Source organism: Meriones unguiculatus, chromosome 2 (genome assembly GCF_030254825.1).
Source record: "Meriones unguiculatus strain TT.TT164.6M chromosome 2, Bangor_MerUng_6.1, whole genome shotgun sequence".
NCBI lineage: Eukaryota > Metazoa > Chordata > Mammalia > Rodentia > Muridae > Meriones > Meriones unguiculatus.
In genome coordinates this window covers 74,527,344-74,548,698 of record NC_083350.1, presented here as the reverse complement: position 1 = coordinate 74,548,698, position 21,355 = coordinate 74,527,344, and the positions used below count along the sequence as shown (strand labels likewise).

The window sequence follows — 21,355 nt, the reverse complement described above, 5'->3', positions numbered from 1 at the left end:
AAGCGCCGAGGGCCGCGGGTCACGTGGGAGGCGGGGCGGGGCTAGTGCCGCGGCCGGCAGGGGAAACCGGGATCGTGGACGGCCTCTCGGCCGCCGAGCTCCCGCCGGGCCCAGCCATGGGCGGCGAGGACTACTACCTGGAGCTGTGCGAGCGGCCCGTGCAGTTCGAGAAGGCGAACCCGGTCAACTGCGTGTTCTTCGACGAGGCCAACAAGCAGGTGAGCGGCGCCCGCGGCGAGGGCCGGCGCCCCGACGCCCTAGCGCCGCCGCGCGCGGGCCGGACGGGGCTCGGCGCCAGGGTGCCCGGTGATTCGCACGGGAGCCGAGGCGAGGGTGCAAGTGCAGGGGCAGCGCCAGCGTGCGAGCTGCCTGTTCGAGGGCAGGGTCTGGCCTGCTCCTGCGCGGTGCCGTCTTTGCGCACCGCTTCTTTTTAACATTCGGCTAAACGCCTACCTGGGAATATGCCCGGTTCAGATGAAAAGCAAGGGTGTGGTGCGGTAGACGAGGTCCTTGAAGGGTTGAATCTGGGTCCTTACAGGGCTCCGACCATTAACCTCGCCTCCTCTTCCTCAGGTTTTTGCTGTTCGGTCCGGGGGAGCTACAGGAGTGGTCGTTAAAGGCCCAGATGACAGGAATCCCATCTCTTTTAGGTAATCTGCTCTTTGCAGAATAATATCCACTTGGAAACATGGGCGGTTTTCTGATTCAGAAAGTTGAGCCTTTTTGTCTCGGCCTCAGCTAAGCGGCTTGACGTGTGTGGGGATGGAGTTCTGTCTGTGGGAGAAAGTGGCGGACACTTGGCTGGTGCAGTTTGGGTTCAGAACAACTGTCAGAGTGATAAATGGGTAGCAGTTCATGTGGGAACCCAAATCTCTCAGGGCACCTACTTCCTGGTATTTGGAGTTACGGAGTCCGTGTGTTCAGGCACTCATTTCTGCTATGCGGGGAACTCATTTCCTCATTTTTCCCCGGCCTTCCTCGAGTTTTTGCAGGGTGGAGGAAAATCCAGCATTCCGTGTGTAATGGAGAAAAATCAGGGCTTTCGCTGAGGTTGATGTGCAGACCACTTGTCCCGGTAGCAGCCCCTTTCACTTTCACTGTTTATCGCCCTCAGTTTGGGCGATAAACAGTCCCGTCAGTTCTTATTCTTTTGATTGCGGTGGCAGAGGTCCTATGGGCGTAGGGTGTAGGACGTAGGACCTCTTAGCCCCCTGGGAAGCTGAGACAGCTAGCTTGCAGGTGAGCCCCTGCCTCCCAAGTGCTGGGATCGAAGGTGTGTGCCACCACTATCAGCCTTGTTTTCTTTCATGGGTCCCTGTTTAGCACACACTGGCCACAGCAAGCAAGAGAAGAGTTTGAATTAGCCTGGCCCCCTTTGGGGAGATCAGCTTAACTGGGAGAGAAGAGATTTACAAATACTGTTTGCCATGATAAGCTCTGTGCTAGAGCTCTGCTCAGGATGAGGGAGCTCTTAAGGGAGCAGCTTTCACCTCCACATTCGGTAAAGGGAGCGCTTTCTGGTTGGAGACTACCCTCTAGATAAGCAAAGGCATGGTGTTTTGGGGACTCTTGGTCAGGGTATTTGTGTAGGGGAGGGGACTTAGGGAAGGCATGGTGGCTGGCGGAGCTTTGAACATTTTGTATTTCAGTGCAATTAGGGCTTTTCCTTGATGGTGAAAATCTGTCAGGTCAGCTATGGTGACGGTACCTCCGCATTTGGAAATAACACGACGCCAGGTTGTTGGGAGCCAAGACAGTCAGAACACAGAGAGACAGTGTTAGTTTGGCTATGTGTTGCCCAGAGGGCTCTGAGGTGCAGTCTGCCTCCTTCCTGCGGACAGCCCATACAGAGCTGGGAAGTTAGTGGGGAACCTTGAGGGAACTGCCTGTCCCGGGCTACATTTCAGCGTTCTGAGGAGCTCGACCTATTGATACAGCATTTAGCTTGTGTAAGTGTGCATACGTTTCTTTTTCTTTCCTCCTTGAGTTTTGGGACACCGTCTCGTTGCACATTAGCATGGCAAGGGATCCGTAGGGGCGTGCTTGTGTCTGTCTCCGAGGCACTACAAGCATGTGCTGCACTGTGCACTCCAGCTGAGCCCTAACTTTTTTTTTCTGTTTTTTTTGTTTGTTTGTTTGTTTGTTTTGTTTTGTTTGGCTTTGATACAGTGTTTGTGTAGCGCTGGCTGTCCTGGACCTGCTTATACAGATCACACTGGCCTCCACCTGCCTCTGCTTACTGAGTGCTGGGATTAAAGGCATGCACAATCACACCCAGCTAGCTTTCTTAAAAAACAGCTTTATTGAGTTACGACTGGCTCACCATAAATTGCACATGTACGATATATTATACATCCAGGAAACCATCACACAATTGCAATGAGTACCTTTTTATCCCTCAAGGTGTTCAGTGGTTCTCAGGTGACGTGTGTGTGTGTGTGTGTGTGTGTGTGTGTGTGAGAGAGAGAGAGAGAGAGAGAGAGAGAGAGAGACCGAGAGACCCTAGTTCTACAACCATTTGGCCATGTCCTCTGTCTTCTTCTCTAGCAAGTGGTTGCCAGTAGGTTTTGTTCACAGCTTCTGAAAATCAATTCTAACATTAGGCTAAGGTTTGCTGCTTCCAAAGAGTTACCTGTCTTTTTGTTAATAGCAATAAGAGCTAGAATTCAGGGCAATTTCTCTTTTAACATGCTCTTTCTTCTTTCAGAATGGACGACAGAGGAGAAGTGAAGTGCATTAAATTTTCTTTAGAAAATAAGATACTGGCTGTGCAGAGGACCTCGAAGACCGTGGTAAGGCCCAGCCTAGAACAGCATCGAAAAGAGAACATGAGACATGTGCTTAGGAGAGGCAGAGCTGCCGAATTCTGGTTGTTTCCTCAACCTCAGAGGTTCAATGAAGTGGGGCCGTTGAGAGCCTTTACAGCTGAGAAAGGCAGAAGAGCAGATGAATGAACTCAGCATTAGTCTGACCTGAAAAAAAACAGTATATATTCATGATATGAAATGCTGAATTTCATCATGACATTTTCATACATGTGTATTATGATCCATGCTCATGTTCTGCACCCATTGCCTTCTCTTGTTTCTTCTCCTAGCCCTCCTGCTCTAAGTAGTCCCTTTTCTACTTTAATTATTTTTATATGTGTGGATGTTTTGCCTGTGTATCTGTCTGTGCCATGTGTATGTGGTACCTGAGGAGGCCAGAAGAGGGCATAGGATCCCCTGGAACAGGAGCTACAGGTGTTTTGTTAGCTGCCGTGTGGGTACTGGGAATTGAATCTGGCTCCAGGAGCAGCCAGTGCTCTTAACTGTCTTAACTGTCTTCTCCAGCTTCTTTTTGTTTGTTTGTTTGTTTGTTTTAAGTAATTGAGATCATTGTGCATCTCTATGTTGCATGCTAGTTGGCATCATGGATTATGTGAGGTATATTTTTGACTATTTGGTGGATTAATCATATTCAAGTCACTTCATCTGCCACTGTTTCTCACATCTGCAAGCTGGATTGGGTAGGAACAGGTAGATGAGCGTAGTTGGAGCAGCATACTGACCCCTCATCCCTTGGAAGTCCTCCCCATTGCTGGCCGTGGCATGGGATGCTGTGGCGATGTTAGCCTCGTATACAGGAGGTCCTGGGCTTGCTGCTAGCATCTTGTTCATCGGTTAACCTGTCATCAGTCAAGCGTTTGTTCGATTCACTGTTGTCAGCTGTGAAGTAGAGAAGACGCCATCAGGACGGTAGGCAGGCACCTGTGCCTGCTGCTGCTTTAGTTCTGTTGAATTTCCGGGAATTTCTCTCTCCAACAAAGTCTCCTTTTATGGCCCAGGTTGGCCTGGAATTTACTTCATAGCCCAGGTTGGTGTTGAACTTTGAGCAGTCCTCCCGTCTCAGCTTCTTGAGTGCTGAAATCCTAGGTGTGAGCTGCCGTACTTAGCTTGAGGGATGAGTTTTAAACATCTGAGCTCCAACAGCTCCGACTATTTTTAGTTGGCTGATAAACTTAGTGTCCTTTGACAGTTGACCCCAATTGCCTTTCTGTCTTTTCTGTCTGTTGTGTTTGCCCGGCTATTTTCTAGTCATTTAAAAAAGGATCTGTCAGGCATAGGGGTGCATACCTTTGCTTCCTTCCAGCACTCCGAAGGCAGAGGCAGACAGCTCTATGAGAGTTCCAGGACAGCCAGCGTTACCTAGTGAGACCCTGTCTCAAACCCAAACCGAAACCATTTGTCCATTTTATTTCATATGAAGCTGTTCCATCTGAAAATCTCCTTTTTTTTTTTTTTTCTGTCTTTCAGGACTTTTGTAATTTTATTCCAGATAACTCTCAGCTGGAATACACACAAGAGTGCAAGGTACAAGGGGGTACAAGGGGGGTGGGATGTCATTCCTCATCCGCAACTTCCACTGTTGGTTGTGTGTGGAGATGAGGGGTTGGGTAGTGGAGACACGCACGAACTGGGAATGGCTCTCCGGGGAGGTGTTGACAGTGAGCTGCAGAGGTCGGCTGGGGGACAGTTTCCTGCTTTGAAATTCTGTCTCTTCAGCTGTAAAGTGGAGGATGCAGGGGTGAGGTTACCTTCAGCGCTGTCCGGGGCTTCCTCAAGGTGCTGGCAGGCTTCTGTGTCCCAGGCCTTGGATGCCAGCAGCAATGTCTTGTGAGGTTCTCTGAAGTGTTCTTTCCTTGATGAGTGTCCCTCCCATGACCTTACACTTTCTGTAGGTATAAACCCCAGACTCTCTTAATTCGATTAGCGATTAGCTGGGTATAATAATGAGGCAGGAGGGAGGTCAGCCAAGGTCATTCTGGGGGCAGCTAGCTGGGAGAGTAACCAGAGTTGTCAGCATATGGGAGTAACTTTGGTGTCTTACTGTTCTTGGTAAGTGACACTCAGGACGGGGTCCTTGTCTGTGAGAGGATCCTCAGCCACTTGGCCAAGCTCCTCCCTGCCCTTCAGGTGCTTTAGGTGTCAAACAAACAGCTCCTTGTCTGAGGATGCTGTGCCCTGTCTGCCCTTGAACCACCCAGTTGGTGGTCTCAGGCCACTGGAGCCCATCTTGGTCTGTGTTCACTGAAGAACTTCAGCCCTTGTGTTATGGCCATGGCTGGGAGAGTGTCATAGTTTGAAAGGCAGAAGTTGGGATTTCTGTGCTCTGGGTATTCTCTTTCTGTAAAACTCAGGCTTCCTCTGTTCAGCAGAATAGAAGGAATTAAGATTTGGAACCTTGGGGGGAAGTGTTAGGACAAAAATTGGGGAAAGCTGCATTTAAAAGAGTGTGTGCATGGAAACTTTGCCGGTAATGCCTGCATCTGGGAGGCCGGAGAAGTCTAAGTTTCAGGCTGCCCGGGTTACACAGTTCAAGGCCAGCCTCTGTTATAATAGTCAGATCTTGTTTAGAAAAGGAAAAAAAAAAGAAAAGGAAAAAAAAAGCAGTGTTAATGAGTAACTGTTCTGATAATGAGTAACTGTTCTGAGAACCCGGTGAGTGAGTTATAGTGGCAACTGAACATGTGAGCATTTGAAGACTTCGCATAGCCTTCTTATTAACAAATTAGAACATTTGCATTTTAAACATTACAGTATGTGTTTTATTCCTGGGTAGTATATGCGCACAAGTGTGTCAGTGTGCATGCCTCACATCTCCCTGCTCTGCACTCTCCATCTTCACCCCTGAGGCAGGTCTCCCACTGAACCTGGAATCACGCTGGCAGCCAGCAAGCCCAAGAGACCCTCCCGTCTCTGCTGCTGGTCTCCTACCCCACACTAGGGTTATGGCCACTTGTGGCGACGTATGTGGGTGCTAGGGATTCCAACTCCAGGCCTCGTGTTGAGCAGCAAGTGCTCTTCCCCACAGAGACATCTCCCTAGCCCCTTCCTCTGTGTTCACTTTTATTTAATTATTCTTTGGAGATAGTGTCTCATGGAGTCCTTGAAATGTAGCCGTGGATGACCTTGCATTCTCAAATGTCCTGTCTTAGCCTCCTGGGTGCTGGAATATACCTTTTCTGTAACTCTTCCAGACCAAGAATGCCAACATACTAGGATTCTGCTGGACCAGTTCTACCGAAATCGTCTTCATCACGGATCAAGGCATCGAGTTTTACCAGGTATCCTACCAGTTATTAGCTTGCTAGAGAAAGCAAAGCCAGTGCAGCAGCCTATGTTTATACCAAAGAGGTCCTGGAACCAGCCTGTTAGTGAGGAAGGTGAAGCTGCAGCAGTCCCTGAGAAAGCCTGTCAGCGGCAGTCTGCACACTGGCACGTCTGTTTATCGTCATCATCTTTTACAAAAGATATATAAACTTCTGCACCATGGTTTGTTTCTTGCAAAGCAGGATGCTTTGGCTGGCGTTCCCAGATTTTGTTCTGAGAACAGTCTTCTTCCTGTTACAGGATGCCTAGTTTGATTTCACTCTTTCATCATTACAATGGGAAAGTTCACTGAGATGGCTCACATGTTTCTTCACGTTCATGGGTGAGGCAGAACTTGGAATTGCATAGATATGAACAAACAGCACTACATTTTGCACAGACGTTTACACTTTGAGTAGCAGTTTGGAAATCTCTTGTCTGCACTGTTGCTTGGCCTGGATCTCATTGGTCTGTAGACAGTTGCCTTCTCGGAGGGAGAAGGATCTTACTTTCCTATCAGGATGGCAGTTTGTCATTGACCCCTTCGAGTTGACCGACCCTTTGACAGGGTTCGCCTAAGATCATCAGAAAACACAGATATTACGATTTACAGTAGCAAAATTACAGTTAAGAAGTAGCAATGAAAATAATTTTATGGTCGTGGGTCACCACAACATGAGGAACTGCATTAAAGGGTCACAGCATCAGAAGACTTGAGAGCCATTAGACTGGGAAGAGGGGTCTTCTCATTTGGATCTTCCTGGGACCACCTTGTCTTTTTTTGGCTTTGGAGAAGGTACGGTTGACTATAGAGTTCAGCGTCTTCACTCACCTTGTGAAGTATCCCCAGAGCTGAAGCCCTTCACCCCTCAGACAGCTTCCTTGTCCTTCCCCAGCCCACAGCAGGAGGCCTGACTGTGGCGCTCAGTGTGCGCAGCACCGTGCCTGCCTTCTCGTGACTGCCTACTGGGTGCTGCTTGTCTGCAGGCCGGGCTGCAGTTGCTGGGCTGTGTTCTCTGCTGCTGATGGCCATGTGGCTACTTCTTTCGCGTTTGTGAATTATGTAGCCGGAGTCATGGGTGTGCAGATGTACTGTCACAATTCTGGTTTCTGGTGATTTAGATGCACATATTCAGGCTGTCATCTCATCGACGTCATGAGAGCAGTGTAAATTAGAATTGGTAGTGAGAATGTGCCTAATGTAGGTGACAAGTGAGATGCTCGTGTCATGAGCTTTGCTGCAGGCCTGCTGTCAGGCTGGGTAGGCCAGTGTGAGGAGCGCTGTAACGCTTGCACCTGTGCACAGACAAGGGACCCCTGTGCGTAGCCTGACACAGGTGCGCCCTGCAGCCATCTTGAAAAACAGCTGTGCTCAGTGCCTAAGAGCACTTGGTGCTGCTGGAGAGATGGCTCGGTAGACAAGAGCACTGTCTGCAATTCCAGAGGACCTGGGTTCGATTCTTAGCACCCACATGGCGGCTCACAACTGTTTGTAATGCCAGTTCTAAGAGAGCTGACACCCTCACACCAGTGCACGGAGAATTTTTAAAAAAGCACTTATGACTCTACTTTCTCAGGAACATAGTGGTCACAACATCTATAACTTTAGCGCCTAGGTATTCAAAACCCTCTGTGGCTTTCACGGGCACCAAGCATGCACATGGTCCATGTCTGCATCTAGGCAAAACATTTATACACATAAAACAACTCTGAAAAAAGAATTCTGTTCTCCCCAGAGAGAAAGGTCTTCGGGTCCCGGAGACGCAGGGTAGGTCTGCTGAGGTGGGCAGCACTTGCCACACGGGCGTGAGGATCTGGGCTCCATCCTTGGAATGTGAGAGAGCAGCATGGCGCACCCCTGACTACACCCACAGGAACAGAGAAGAAGTAGGCTGTAAAGAAAGAGCCCCAGCCTGCTCCCGAGGTTCTCTGTGTGCGCGTTTGTGCCACAGTGCACACGTGTGGAGGTTGGAGCGCAGCCCCGTGGAGTCATGGTTTTGTGAATTCTGGGGTCGAATTCAGGTCAGGCGCAGGTGCCTATACCTGCTGAGCCAGCCTTGTGGCCCCACACACTCTGACCTCGGGAGCGTGGGTGATGAGGTCATGCTGTGTGGCTTCAGTTTCCCTCACCATTCTTTGGCACATGGCTGAGTGAGCGTTGAGTCTGAGCAGTGTTCTTAGTGTATCAGAGTATGGAGAGACGTTCAGCTGGGCCTAGATTCTAAAGTGCCGCCTGTGCATGACGCCTTCTGAGCGGTGGGGTCAGGAAAAAGGGAGCCTGACTCTGTCCGGTGCCAGGTGGAGTGCAGGGGGTCCTGGCGGCTAGGGAAGGGTGGCCGACTCAGTGCCTGTGCCCAGGCATGGCTTCCCTGTCGCTGTTCCTCTGCATAATGGAAACTTGTGCTTCCTTGCCCTTTGTTGCTTGGTCCCTGAGCATATGGAGGCTCAGCCAGGGTTAGGATGGCCATCCCACTGCTCGCGGCCTGCGCCAGCCCAAGTTTCTCCTCTGTCATGTTGTGCTGTCTCTGAGTGTAGGAGAGAGTGAATAAGTGAGGCGTGGAAAGCACTAGGCCGTGATAAATACAAATAGCTGTTCCCTGTGTGGCCCGCGGCTGCCTGTTTTTATGAGGTGCTGGCGATTGAGCTGGAGCCTCACGTGTGCTATACAAGCTCTCTACCCTCGGGTCCCTCCTCAGTGGGCTTTCCATGTTCCTTATTTGCTGAATTTGGGGTAGCAGTCTACTAACGTGAGATTCCTTTTCTTGCCCCGGTCCCAGGTGCTGCCCGAGAAACGGAGTCTCAAGCTCCTGAAGAGCCACAACATCAACGTGAACTGGTACGCGCACTGCCCCGAGAGCGCCGTGATCCTGCTGTCCACCACAGTCCTCGAGAACGTTCTGCAGCCTTTTCACTTCAGGGTGAGCGGGCCCGGCCCGCGCCACGGTCCTCTGCCCCTCCCTGCGCGCTCTGAAGCCTAAGTCACAGGGACCCTGCCTCCTTGGCCACTAGTGGGCGCACAGGTCCAAGAATGGAGCTGGCTGGTTCTGTGCGGAAGCAGCAAAGAAGTGTCGTCATTGAGTTGACGTAGAGCAGGCGAAAACACGGAAGGAATGCCCTAAACTCTCCTAAACTTTCCCCCAAACAGGCTGGCACCATGTCGAAGCTTCCCAAGTTCGAGATTGAATTACCAGCCTCACCGAAGTCAACCAAACTTAGCCTTTCAGAACGAGACATTGCGATGGCGACCATGTATGTCTGTCTGCAGAAGGTTTCATTTTGTAATTGCTTTTAGTGACATAAGTGTGTTAGGAGCTCAGAGGAAAGGGACCCTTAGAGGAGTAACAAAGACTTCTTTTTAAACTTGATACTTCTATTTTCATGTGGATGTTTATCTGTGTGTATGTGTATGCAGCGTGTCTGTGCAGTACCCTAAGAGGTCAGAAAGGGCGTCAGGTCCCAGGAAGTGGAGTGCAGCTGGTTGTTAGCTGATGTGGGTGCTGGGGACTGAACCCGGGTCTTCTGGATAAATGCAAGTGCTTGAACCATCTTTCCAGCCCCGGCATTTTATTTTGATTGTACTAGTTTGTGATTTTTTTTTTTTTTTTGGTCTGACACAATGAGGGTATTGAACCAAATAGCTGAAGATTAAGAATTTTTAAAACTAATATACAAATGTTAAAATATAATTTTTTAAAACTAACAAACATGGAATGGAATTACTTACATAGGAAATGATATAATTACTTGGAAATACAGATATCTCAAGTTTTAACTTTCATACTGAAAGTTTCAGAAACCAAATGAAATCGATACAAGGAAACATTTCCTGCCCCTGCGTCTCTGCGTCAGCAGTCTCGGTTTGCTCTAGTGGCTGAGGCTGTGACTTAGTAGTTACCCAGCATGCTCAGAATTTTCAGATTTATCCCCAGCACCAAAAACCAAGCTTCTAAATTGTTTCTAGCTTTTCTCTGAGTTCTTTGTTTTAAGTAGAGTGCACCTCTCTTCTTCCTTATCCGCCCTGTGTTCTCTTGGCAATCCAGCTTAGAGACGAGGGAAGCCAGGGCAGTCCTGGTGGCAGTGAGTGGGATTGGCAGGGCCAAGCTCTGCTGGGACTCACGTTCACACTCCAGAGCTGCTCACAGCGGCGCCCAGTACCCAACATCTAACTCCTTATTATGGGATGTGTCCTCACTATGAATGAACACCCAAAGCTAGAAGTGAACACAGGTGGTCGCGACTGCTGGCCGGAACATCTTCCTGCTTTGGAAGGCTGTGCGTGGCTATGCGGTTTTCTTCCAGAGGACTGTAGTTAAACTTTCATGATCCCTTTATAATACGGCATGTAGCCTCGGCTGGGCCCGAACTTGTCTGTAGTGAAGAGACATTGAATTTCTGATGCAGGATTGGAAGTCTGAGCATAAGCCACACAACTCCGTTTCTGCCGTGCTGAGGCTCAGACCCTGGCTGTGTGCGGCCAGGCAAGCCTTACTCCAGCAGCGTAGCTGTGTCCCCAGCTGGGGTGGGAGGACTTTAATGGCCAGCTGTGACTCGTGTGTCTCTCCCTGACTAGATACGGGCAGCTGTACGTGCTCTTCCTGCGGCATCACTCGAGGACGTCCAATAGCACGGGAGCGGAGGTGGTGCTGTACCATCTTCCACGGTATGTCTCACGTTCTCCTTCCGGTCGACTTGAACTTGAACTGTTCAAGTTGGCATGCTGACCTGTCTCTGACCTCTGTGTTGTCTTGCAGGGAGGGCGCGTGTAAAAAGATGCACATACTGAAGCTAAACAGGACGGGAAAATTTGCCCTAAACGTAGTAGACAATCTCGTGGTTGTCCACCATCAGGACACAGAGGTACAGGTCTCACGTGGGAAGCTGGCTGGCTGTCAGGGCGGGAAGAAGGGTTAAACACTGGAAGCGATCCCCTCCCAGCCTACTCAGAACCTTCAGTGGGCTGCAGCCTGCTGCTGGAGTGCTGGCCTAGCGTGCTCCATCCCCAGTGGGGACTAAACACCAGCTGTGACATGCACACCTGCTGTCCCAGCACTTGGAGGCAGAGGCAGGAGGATCGGAAGCTCAGTCTCTCGTAGCTCTATAGTGGATTTGAGGGAGCTCGGGCTACAAGAGACGCTGTCTCACAAAAGCCAAAGGAGTTTAAAACTTTGAGAAAATAGCCTTTGATTTGGTCTTTGGAATGCTTGTTCTGATGAGCCAGCTAAGCTGGACTCTGCTGCAGATCCATGGTGCCACTTGAGTCTGTGACCTATATTTCGTGTGTGTGTGTGTGTGTGTGTAAGTAACAGTACTGACCATCACATTTTGATGCTGTTGGGCCCCATCAGTCAATGTCAGGCAAGCCACACCTCTCTCTTGCTGTCTTGGAGGTTCACACTGCTATGTCTCTGGCTAGTGAAGATGTTTTAAGTTCAAAACATCTTTTAAGTGAAAAAGATCTGCCTATATCTCTTGGCGACGTTAGAGGAAGTAGGCCATAAGTGCAGGAAGTATAGTGGAAGCGAGAAGAATGGAAAAGAGAGTTGTGGTGAGAACAGCAGTACCCTCTGTGAGTGAGGGCTGGGCTGTGGGGTGGGCACAAGCAGAGGCTTCCAGACACGTGATGCATTTTCCCTACTCCGTAGACCTCGGTGATATTTGACATCAAGCTGCGGGGCGAGTTCGATGGCGCTGTTACTTTCCATCACCCTGTGCTTCCGGCCCGCTCGATTCAGCCTTATCAGATCCCCTTGGCAGGTAAGAGATTCTTTGACGTGACATTGGTGACTTTTCCCAACAGGGCCATATTCTTGCTGCAGTCATCTGGGGTCATGTCCAGAACAGGACAAGTCAAAAAGGGAATCCCAGATCTGCTTCACTCTGCAGAGGGACATTGATTTTATTGTTTTGGGGACGGTTAGGATTGAACTTGGGACCATGACAGCTTCTGTATTCCTGTCTCTGTAACCCTGGAATTAAACTCATTATGGCTGTTATTTTAGTGGGTCACACACCCTTTTACTGTCCTCATTCTGAAGTAGTTATTAATTTTTTTTAGATTTGCTTTTTATTTGTGTGGTGTGTGTATGAGCAGGTACGTGCACGAAAGTATATACAGGCATCGTCAAGGGCCAGAAGAGGGTGTTGATTCCCTGCAGCTGAGGGCGGGACGCTGGGAGCTGAACTCGGGACCTTGGTCAGAGCAGATGGCCAGAGGTCAGTCATAGTGACAGCTCACTTGTGGTTCTTGAGTTTGTTCTGGATCATTCCTCCTACTGAGGTGGGGGAGGAAGTCAAGTGAGTAGAAAGGAGTTCAGAGAAGAAGTAGCCCCCTTCAGAACAGGGATACCGTCATTTTAAAGGAGACAACCGTCCAGTTAGCTGAAGAAGTCCCGGGTCACCCATAGTTTGGCCCTGTGGTAGCTCTGTTGTGCACCAGTCAGCTGGGGTGTACCGGTTGCTCGGCCTATAATTTCCCAGTGCATTTTGCCAGGACAGTTGAGAGCCAAGGTGGTGGCGCAATCAGTGAGCTCAGCAAAGAACACAGTGAGCAAGAGTTGCTGCCCCCACAGGCATCTGGGGCCTCGGCTGCCTTCTCTGTGCTTTCTGGCACTGACTTTCCATGGGTAACAACATCAGCAGTAAGGAACAGAGGATGGCAATGGGCTTGGGTGAAAGCACTGTCAGCACGTAACCCCTCAGCTCTGATGAGTAATAAAGGATCGGTGAAGAGGCTCACTGCTTGACCAAGCTGCTAATTGAAGCGCATCAGGTGAGTCCAGGAAAGACCGATAGCAAGAGGTCAGGGGTCCGAGGGGTCCTAGGAATCTGGACAGACAGAGCCTGCCTTTCCCATCGTGCTTCCTGGCGGCCCGTGAGCCCCTGGAAACTCTGTGACTGCCTTCCCCCTGCACTGACACTGGGTGGGTATGTACTCGGTCCTGATTTTATGAGACACACTGTTGTGTCTTGCTGGACAGGTGGCTTTTTCGTTAGCATCACCTGGACTCTCCTCTGAGGCAAGTGGAGTTTTCTTCTTCAGTCCAGTGTGCAAGTGCTCTGCTGAAGCCTGTCTGACTGAACAGTCCTCCACTGGGCGGGGGTGTGCTCAGAATGACCATCCGTTACCTACACAGCTGCCGAGCACTGCCTCCTGATTGTGTCTGGGTGACAGGCACTGAGCTGGGAACCTGTTCGGCCTGCAGAGCGCTCCCCGTTTCCGCAGGGTGCGTGGCATTCAGGCAGCAGGACTGGTCCGTCATGTGAGGGCGGCTGCTCCTTAGGTCAGCCCTCTTCTGCTCAGTTCAGTGGGTAGTGGAGCCAGCTGTTGAGTGGTTAAACCGCAAGCCGTCTTCGTTTGAACCATCAGCGAATCTGTGGACTCCTTTTGAGCCATCCAGGTCAGTCTCTCAGGGCTGGAGACATGGCTCATTGGTTAAGAGCGCTTGTTGCACTTGCAGAGGACCTGGGTTTGGTCTCAGCACGCACAGGTGGAGGACAGCTGTCTGTAACGCCAGTTTCAGGAGATCCACCATCCTCTTCTGGCCTCCTCAGGCACCAGACATGCTCGTGCTGTACCCATGAACGTTTGGGCAAACCACTGAACCCAGGAAACCTTTAAAAAGTGAACCTTAAAGCCAACCGCAGTGAGGGAAGCTTCCACACACTTCCTCTTCCTGGGGACATGTTTTCATGGACTGCAGCTGGTGCCCTCCCTCTTCCTCCCCAGGTGTGCCATTAGTGAGACAGGGTAGTCCATGTCCTCCTCCTCACCTACCTAGACTCAAGTCACACCTGTGGAGACATTACAGAGTGATTCTTTATGCGTCTCTGTCCTAGATCTGGCAGCCTTCCCAATGGCCTCGTCACACTGTGCTCTCTATTTGCAGGTCCTGCGGCCGTGACCAGCCAGTCTCCAGTCCCCTGTAAACTCTGTATCCTCACAAAGGTGGTGGCACTGTGTACCAAGGGCCATTCTTCCCAGCCCACTGCCCACGGCCCTGGGAGCCGCTCCAGGGGAGCAGGCCTTCTGTGGCCCAACACTGGGCAAGGGCTACGTGAAATGGGCCTTGCCGTTTATTATCCTATTTTCCCAATTTGGAATTTTCTTTAACATACAGATTCTTCATCGTGGATCGTCTTTCAGCCAGACATCATTATTAGTGCGAGCCAAGGTAGGCCTGAGGGGCCGTTGGCGGGTAGGAGTGTTGCTGACTTTAGGTTCCTCGTGGCCAGAGCTGATCACTGTGACTCTTTGAGCCTCCTTTCAGGCTTGAGAATGGGATTGCATGCCACGCTCCGCTCTCCTCTGTGGCTTGTTTTCTCATGACCATGTATGATTGCTGTGAAGAGACTAAGAATGCCGACTCCCTCTTATTCCTGTGGCCATTTCAGAAAAGCCGTGGCATGCTGAGTGGTCTGCAGCCTCATCCCCAGCCCCTCCCCCATCTACCCCTGCCTAAGACGCCCCGTCCTTCATCTGTCCTTCAGCCTGCGACGCTTCCTAGTTGCCCGTGGCCGTTTGAAAACTTGTAGTAATGTCTGGTCATTCTGAGGTTCCGGTCTCCTCCTCTCAGCTTCTTAGGGAGTAGTACCCAAATGTCGTGCTCACCCACTGCGTATTGCACACCCGCGTCTCTTCCTTACCCTGGCGGTGGCACTGGACCGTGGAAGCTGAAAGAGTGGCCACTTCAGTTACTTTTGAAGTGACGCTTTCCCTCGTGGAACTCTGAGAAGTGTGGCCCCAGCCTGTTAGTACACACGTGTGCTGACCAGCCCTTAGAGTCCACAGACAGTTGTGCAGTTCCCTGTTGCGCCCCGAGCCCGTGCAGGAGAAACTAACAGACATGGTACACGCTGGTGGGGGCTAGGCACGCTGGAGGGGAAGGAGCCCCTGGAATTGAGCTGCTGTCCTTGTCTCCGCGGAGACATGATTGGTGTGAATCTAGTGTGTTCATCACCCATCGTTAGCTTCGCTGAGGGCGTGACTGTCGGCTCTTCCAGTCAGCCACCTTCCCGGGTGTGCTGGCTCCAGGCCGGTCCAGGAGAAAGCGCCACTGACTGAAGAGGCGGGGGCGCCCTTTGCCGCCCGGTCCTGGCTTGCGCCACGCTGCTGACCATGCTGCCCCTTCACACCCAGGGTACCTCTGGAACCTCCAGGTGAAACTCCAGCCCATAGTCAATCTCCTGCCCGACAAAGGAAGACTGATGGACTTTCTCCTCCAGAGGAAGGAGTGCAAGGTGGTCGTTCTGTCCGTCTGTTCTCAGAGTAAGTGGGCTGGCCCTTTCCCACAGGTCAGTGGCTCCCATGGCCAACTTTTTTTTTACATTACACCTATGTGTCCATGTGCGTATTTGTATGGTCACGCGCTGTGGTACACATCTAGAACTCAGAGGACAACTTACGAGTCTGCTCTCTTCTTCCATCCTGTGGGTCCTGAGATCAAACTCAGGCAGCGGTGGCCAGTGCTCGTTCCCTGCTGAGCCACCTCGCCAGCGCCCCACCCCCACCTTCCATCTGGAAACTGACGGTGGTTTTTGCACTCAGGGTTGCATGCTTCAAGGATAGGTTATTTTCCCCATCAGAAGGACTGGGAAATACAGGCACTGTAGACTTCGGGAGAACCCAGCCAGCGTTCTCTAGTGACACCGCCTTGCCTCTTGTCACTGAAAGGGATCCTGGCCGATTTTGAGGTGTGGGTTCTCCGGAACATTTCGATGGTGTTCGCATTGGTCACCCTCTGAGATTGCCTTCCACTGAGATTCTGATTACAGTGGGTCTGACCGTGTGTGCTGTCCTTTCCAGTGCTGAGCGAGTCAGACCGGGCCACGCTGCCGGTGATAGCCACCGTTTTTGATAAACTCAACCATGAGTACAAGAAGTACTTGGATGCTGAGCAGAGCTACACAGTGGTAAGTCAGGCTGGCGGAGGCCACTCTAATAGGTGGTACAGCCTAACGTCAGGTTTGGTGCATGGAAGACAGCACAGTGTCGGTGGTATACCCAGAGGGCCCATGTGCTGCTGGCCTCGGGCTTCACCTCAACACCCTCACTGTTATGCGTTATAAAACCTGAGCTTCCATGTGGGTACATTTTTGTCCTGCCTCTATTCTGTAGAAAGAAAATCAGCCTCGGCTCTCACAGAGCCTGTCCTAATTAGATATGTGGGTTCCATTCTTAAAATGTTTACAGATGTAAGTTATCTGGAGGGAAGTTTGGGTGAAGTGTGTTCAACATGCAACATGTATTTGTTTGAAGACTTAAACAATTTTTAAAAAAGGTTGTCTTTAGTTCAGATAAGACACACACACACATACACACACACACACACTTTTTTGTTGTTTTTTGAGACCGGGTTTGTTTATGCTGGCTGTCCAGGCTGGTCTTGAATTTAGAGATCACTTGTGTCTGCCTCCTCCTCCCTAATGCTGGGATTAAAGGCATTTGCCACCACTTCCAACCTTCTGGTTTCTTTGTTTATTTTATTTATTTATTTTTAAAGACAGGGTTTCACTGTGTACCTCTGGCTGGCCTGGAACTCAGCTATGTAGACGAGGTTGGCCTTAAACTTGGAGCTCCGCCTGCCTCCCGGGTGCCAGGATTAAAGGCGTGCTCCACCACCCCTTGCTAAAATAATGTTATTGAGGAGAATTCCTTTGACTGTTTCATGTGTGTACAAAGCACGTTATGCACTCTGCTCTCACCCCGCCCTGTCTTCTTCAGCCCATCACCTCCTCCTCCCTACCCCTCTCTTTCCTACCTTGACAGCTTTGTTTTGTGACTACTGATTTCAGCAAGGACTGTGTGTGAGCACAGGTTTGAAAGGTCCATTGGCGCCTGGTGGGATCATTGCTGGATCCACAACTGAAGGCCATGACTGTCCCTTCCCAGATTCCCTCCGAAGCTCAGCAGGGAGTTTTAGGTCCCATGCACCCCTCCCAACCGTGATTGATGCCCACAGGTCCAGTGCGTCAGCTGTTGTGAGATCACGGTTGCCATGGCAGTGCCGAGCTCTGCAGATAGTATGCTGCAGCCCTGTCCTGTCTTCTGGCTTTCACATTCTTTCTTCTACCTCCTCCACCACATTGTCTGAGTCTCAGAAAGGGCTGAGGATTCATCCATCAGTTATCCTCAGCATCCAGAGCAGCGCTACATCTCTGTACTCACCAGCATTCACTGGCAGGGCCAGAGAAAGTGCATCCGAAGATTAGAAACAATGGCCAGGATGCTGCCACCGTCAGTGCCCTCTGGCCGCGGTTAAGTGCCAGCACTGCATTTCAGTTTACAGAGGTCACATGTTCAGGGAAAGGGTGAGGAAATTACTCTGGCTTATCATTAGGTACAACAGTTAGTACTTCCGGTTTTCTAAAGCGAGAAAAAAGTTTGGGACAAGTGGGAGAAATTATTTCACTTCAAGGACTTGATTAGCAACAATGGACATTTTTTTAAACAAGCTGAGAACCCCACTTTACTTTGGCTGTTTGAGGACAGCAGGTCTGATGGGCTGAAGGCCAGGCCACCTCATTTGGCTGTTCTGTGTCAGCCACCTGGTTGTTCCTCCTTCCTCCTCTTGGCCCCTCTGGTGGTGTCCTGGACTGTGGGAAATGGGTTTGAGCCCAGAGGCAGGCCCTGAGCGTTACCACGCTGTGATCATTAGCTGTCACAAAGAAGCAGTCGCTCTCAAGTTCAGCCTGCTCACGGCTGCTTGCTTACCTTTGGGGAGTTCTGGCTTACTGTTGAATGATCCCCATTACACTGGGCTGTGTGCCTGCGACTTGGTGGTAGAAATGCAGAGCTGGGTGAGGCCCTATCCATTTCAAAGACTGCAACAACGAGTTAAAAGGTCCCAGCATAGGCCTGGCGCAAGAGCCATTCCTGTATTGTCTGGTGGAGCTTCATAAATGAGGGCGCGGCTGTGCAAGAGTTAGTCCTCAGAGGTTAGAGAAAGCGTGACTGTGACGTGCTTAGTTAATCACAGTCTCCCGTGAACCCTGGAGTGTTCGCCAGGGGCCAGCTCTGCTACCGGAAGAGTTCTGTCTTGCTCCTGTTGGGTTGGCATCTGGGAGTTCAGGTCCCGGGCTAACTGTGGTGGGCACCGCTCTGGAAGGTGGCTAAGGCAACAGGTTGTCCCACTGTAGGCAGTAGAAGCAGGGCAGAGCCGGAGCAACCCCCCTCTCAAGAGGCCAGTGCGCACACAGGCCGTGGTGGACCAGTCCGACGTGTACACGCACGTGCTGTCGCCGTTCGTGGAAAACAAGGTGTGTTATGGTTTCTGGCTTCCTGGGTGGGGGGGGAGTTACTGTGGGCAGCAACAGGACCCACAGTGGTTACACTAGTGGTGAGGCCTTGGGAGAGGGCCTGGGCTGTCAGCTTGGCCTCCAGTAGTCGTAAGGCGTGGCCACCAGGGTGTATGGCGCAGAACATCTGCCTAACGGCAGCAGAGCAGAACACTGGCCGTTCCTGGGATCAGCGGGCGGCCTGCAGCAACTTTTGCAACTTTTGACATCACAAGACCCCCTTCCTCCCTAGGAGATGCCGCATAAGTTTGTGATAGCCGTGCTGATGGAATATATTCGTTCCCTGAACCAGTTTCAGATTCCAGTGCAGGTATCTTCAGGGGGGTGTTGGCCATCCTAAGTTAGGGGACTGGGGCCAGAAGAGACGGCCGCTTCATAGGCCGTTTGAGCCTGCAGACCCAGTGCCTGACTTTGATGTGCCAGTTCTTCTTGGTGCGGACGGGGAGTTTGGCTAAGAATGCGCCAACTACACGGTGGGCATCCTCAGCCGGCCTGGGTTCACTGACTTAGTGCTGCTTGCCCTCCTCCTGTGTTCCCAGCACTACCTACACGAGCTGGTCATCAAGACGCTTGTCCAGCACAACCTCTTTTACATGCTGCACCAGTTCCTGCAGTACCACGTGCTCAGCGACTCCAAGCCTCTGGTGTGTGTCCCTGCATTTCTACTTTGTGCTCACTAAAGCCTTCCGGTGGTAACCTCCCAGCTGACACTAGGTGAAACCTGTCTTTCAGGCTTGCCTGCTGCTGTCCCTAGAGAGCTTCTATCCTCCCGCCCACCAGCTATCTCTGGACATGCTAAAGGTAATACCTCGCCACAGCTCCAGGTATCACCAGAAACCCAGCTTGTGGTTGCGCTGACCTCCATCCTTCTCGATTCCAGAGACTTTCAACTGCAAACGATGAGATAGTAGAAGTTCTTCTGTCCAAACACCAGGTGCTGGCCGCCCTCAGGTTCATCCGGGGCATTGGCGGCCATGACAACATCTCTGCACGAAAATTCTTAGATGCTGCAAAGCAGACCGATGATGTCATGCTCTTCTACACCATCTTCCGCTTCTTCGAACAGCGAAACCAGCGTTTGCGAGGGAACCCCAACTTCACACCCGGTAAGGGAAGGCCCGCCTACCTCAGGGTGGGAACAGCCCATCTTCCCCTCAGTCTGGGGTCTGTTGACCAAGTACATTCGAGTACTGATGATCTGAACTACACTCTGAGTCTCGGTAGAGGAGCGTTCAGGGCTGAAGTACTTAGGATGGAATTCAGACATCTAGGACGCACTTTATACCCAGTCTTGGGATCTCTCCTGTCTCCTTGGGACAGGGGGGCTCATGGTGGACAAATGTTAAATGGCCTGGGGCTTGAGTGCTTCAGTGTGGAGCAAGGAGTGACAAAATAGGACTCGAGGGAGAGCAAGCTGAGTTTTGATGTTTACATGGTGCAGGACGGTGTAAGTGGCAGGTCAGAGTTGGTTACCGGGACATCAGCTGTGGCTGCTAAAGGTATGGGCGCTGCAATAAAGAGTGACCTCAGAATGCAGGAGGATGAGGTATTTTATTAAAGAAAAATAAGTTAACCCGAGAGCTTTGCCTGCACTTCCGCTTTCCCACACCGTGACGAGCTGGTGACTAAAGCTGCGTTTCCCTACAGGAGAACACTGTGAAGAACATGTTGCCTTCTTCAAGCAGGTTTTTGGAGAACAAGCTCTAATGAGGCCTACGACATTCTGAACTCCCTCGATAGTTTTTTTTTTAATATAAAAATGTACAAAGTTAATTTATTGCATTAATAAAGCTCTTTAAACTACAAAACAGTGTAATAAAGTACCTACAACATCCTCAAATGTTGCTAAAAATAAGCTATAGAAGGTGGGGGGCTAACTCCCGAGAACAGGAGACAGCACTGGCTTTTCGAAAGTGATCAGGTCACACTCGTAGCCACCCGCCCTTGCTCTTGCCCAAGATGAGGTTTCTCCGCTGTAGGGGGCTGGTGACCGCTGCCTCCGCGTCCTAACACTGCTTCGCCATCAAGTGTGCGGCCCCGAGTGGAAGCCTGGTGGACCTGCACCTGCAGAGCTCTGGCACAGCCTCACGCCGGGAAAGCCGGCGTGCAGCTCGGCCTTGATGTGAACTTGACCTATTTGTAGTCACAGAGTCACCAAGGCCTGCCACAGGCTAAAAATTGAGGAGCCGCTCTCGCTCTGTCCCTCGGTATCTCTCCTGGGTGGTCTGTCTTTTAGCTGTGTTTACCGATGGTCCTGTGGGAGCAAAGAAAAGATGTCTAAACAACGTAGGTATGGAAAAATGCCCTGGGTTTTGTGGATTTTTTTATTTTGTGTGTGGGTGTTTGGCCTGCATGTGTGCCTGTGCACAACATCTGTGCAGTGCCCCAGGGGCCAGAAGTGGGTGTCAAATTCCCTCAGACTGGAGTTACAGTCGTGAGCCGCTGTGGGGTGCTGGGACTGAGCGTGGGTCCGTAGCCACTGAGCCGCCTCTCTAGCCTCCAGTTTCTGTATGTTAATGCAAGGGCAAATGAGTCCTGTCCTCTTTAAAGCCAGACACCATGTGAGGTGGAGTCACCACAGATCTACAAACAAGAGTGCTGCAGAGCCGCAACAGCATGGGGCTGGCGACCGGTGCTGGCAGGAAGACAAAGGCTGCCCGTGCTGCCGCCCGGCTGGTTCCTTGTTCATCTCCCTGCAGCAGCTGTGATCCCAGGCCTGCCGGCATTCCAGCCCCAACTTGAGGCTTTGTTGGGAATCCAGAACAAGGCAGTGTCTGCCTGAGGACATGGTCTGGCTAGCCACGAAGTGCTGGGGAGGGATACCTTTAACTTCTGTAATTCTGAGTGCAGTGTGAATTATCTGCTGGCCATCAGCGCAAATTCAGATAACACAAAGAAATATTCAAGGTTAAATTTTCTCTTTGTGAGAG

At 51.1% G+C, this 21,355-nt stretch overlaps 2 protein-coding genes across 2 annotated transcripts in view; one reads left to right on the top strand and one right to left on the bottom strand.

Annotated features, from left to right (window-relative positions):
• Nucleotides 1-24: 24 nt before the first annotated feature.
• On the top strand, nucleotides 25-20,233 carry Rmc1 (regulator of MON1-CCZ1). Its single transcript, XM_021645412.2, has 20 exons — nucleotides 25-218; nucleotides 574-650; nucleotides 2,708-2,792; nucleotides 4,296-4,352; nucleotides 6,020-6,106; nucleotides 8,909-9,049; nucleotides 9,277-9,380; nucleotides 10,702-10,791; nucleotides 10,883-10,988; nucleotides 11,774-11,885; nucleotides 14,018-14,062; nucleotides 14,249-14,302; nucleotides 15,268-15,396; nucleotides 15,934-16,040; nucleotides 18,267-18,386; nucleotides 18,658-18,735; nucleotides 18,965-19,069; nucleotides 19,158-19,226; nucleotides 19,306-19,531; nucleotides 20,073-20,233. Exons 1-20 carry the CDS (start codon nucleotides 117-119, stop codon nucleotides 20,150-20,152), a joined length of 1,974 nt encoding a protein of 657 aa, XP_021501087.1. The 5' UTR covers nucleotides 25-116; the 3' UTR covers nucleotides 20,153-20,233.
• The window catches only part of Npc1 (NPC intracellular cholesterol transporter 1), a 45,468-nt gene continuing 44,070 nt past the window's right edge, over nucleotides 19,958-21,355 (bottom strand). Inside the window, exon 25 of the mRNA XM_021645411.2 lies at nucleotides 19,958-20,679. Within this exon, the coding sequence (XP_021501086.2) occupies nucleotides 20,597-20,679 (83 nt within the window). The 3' untranslated portion in view covers nucleotides 19,958-20,596. The remainder of the gene's footprint in view (nucleotides 20,680-21,355) is intronic.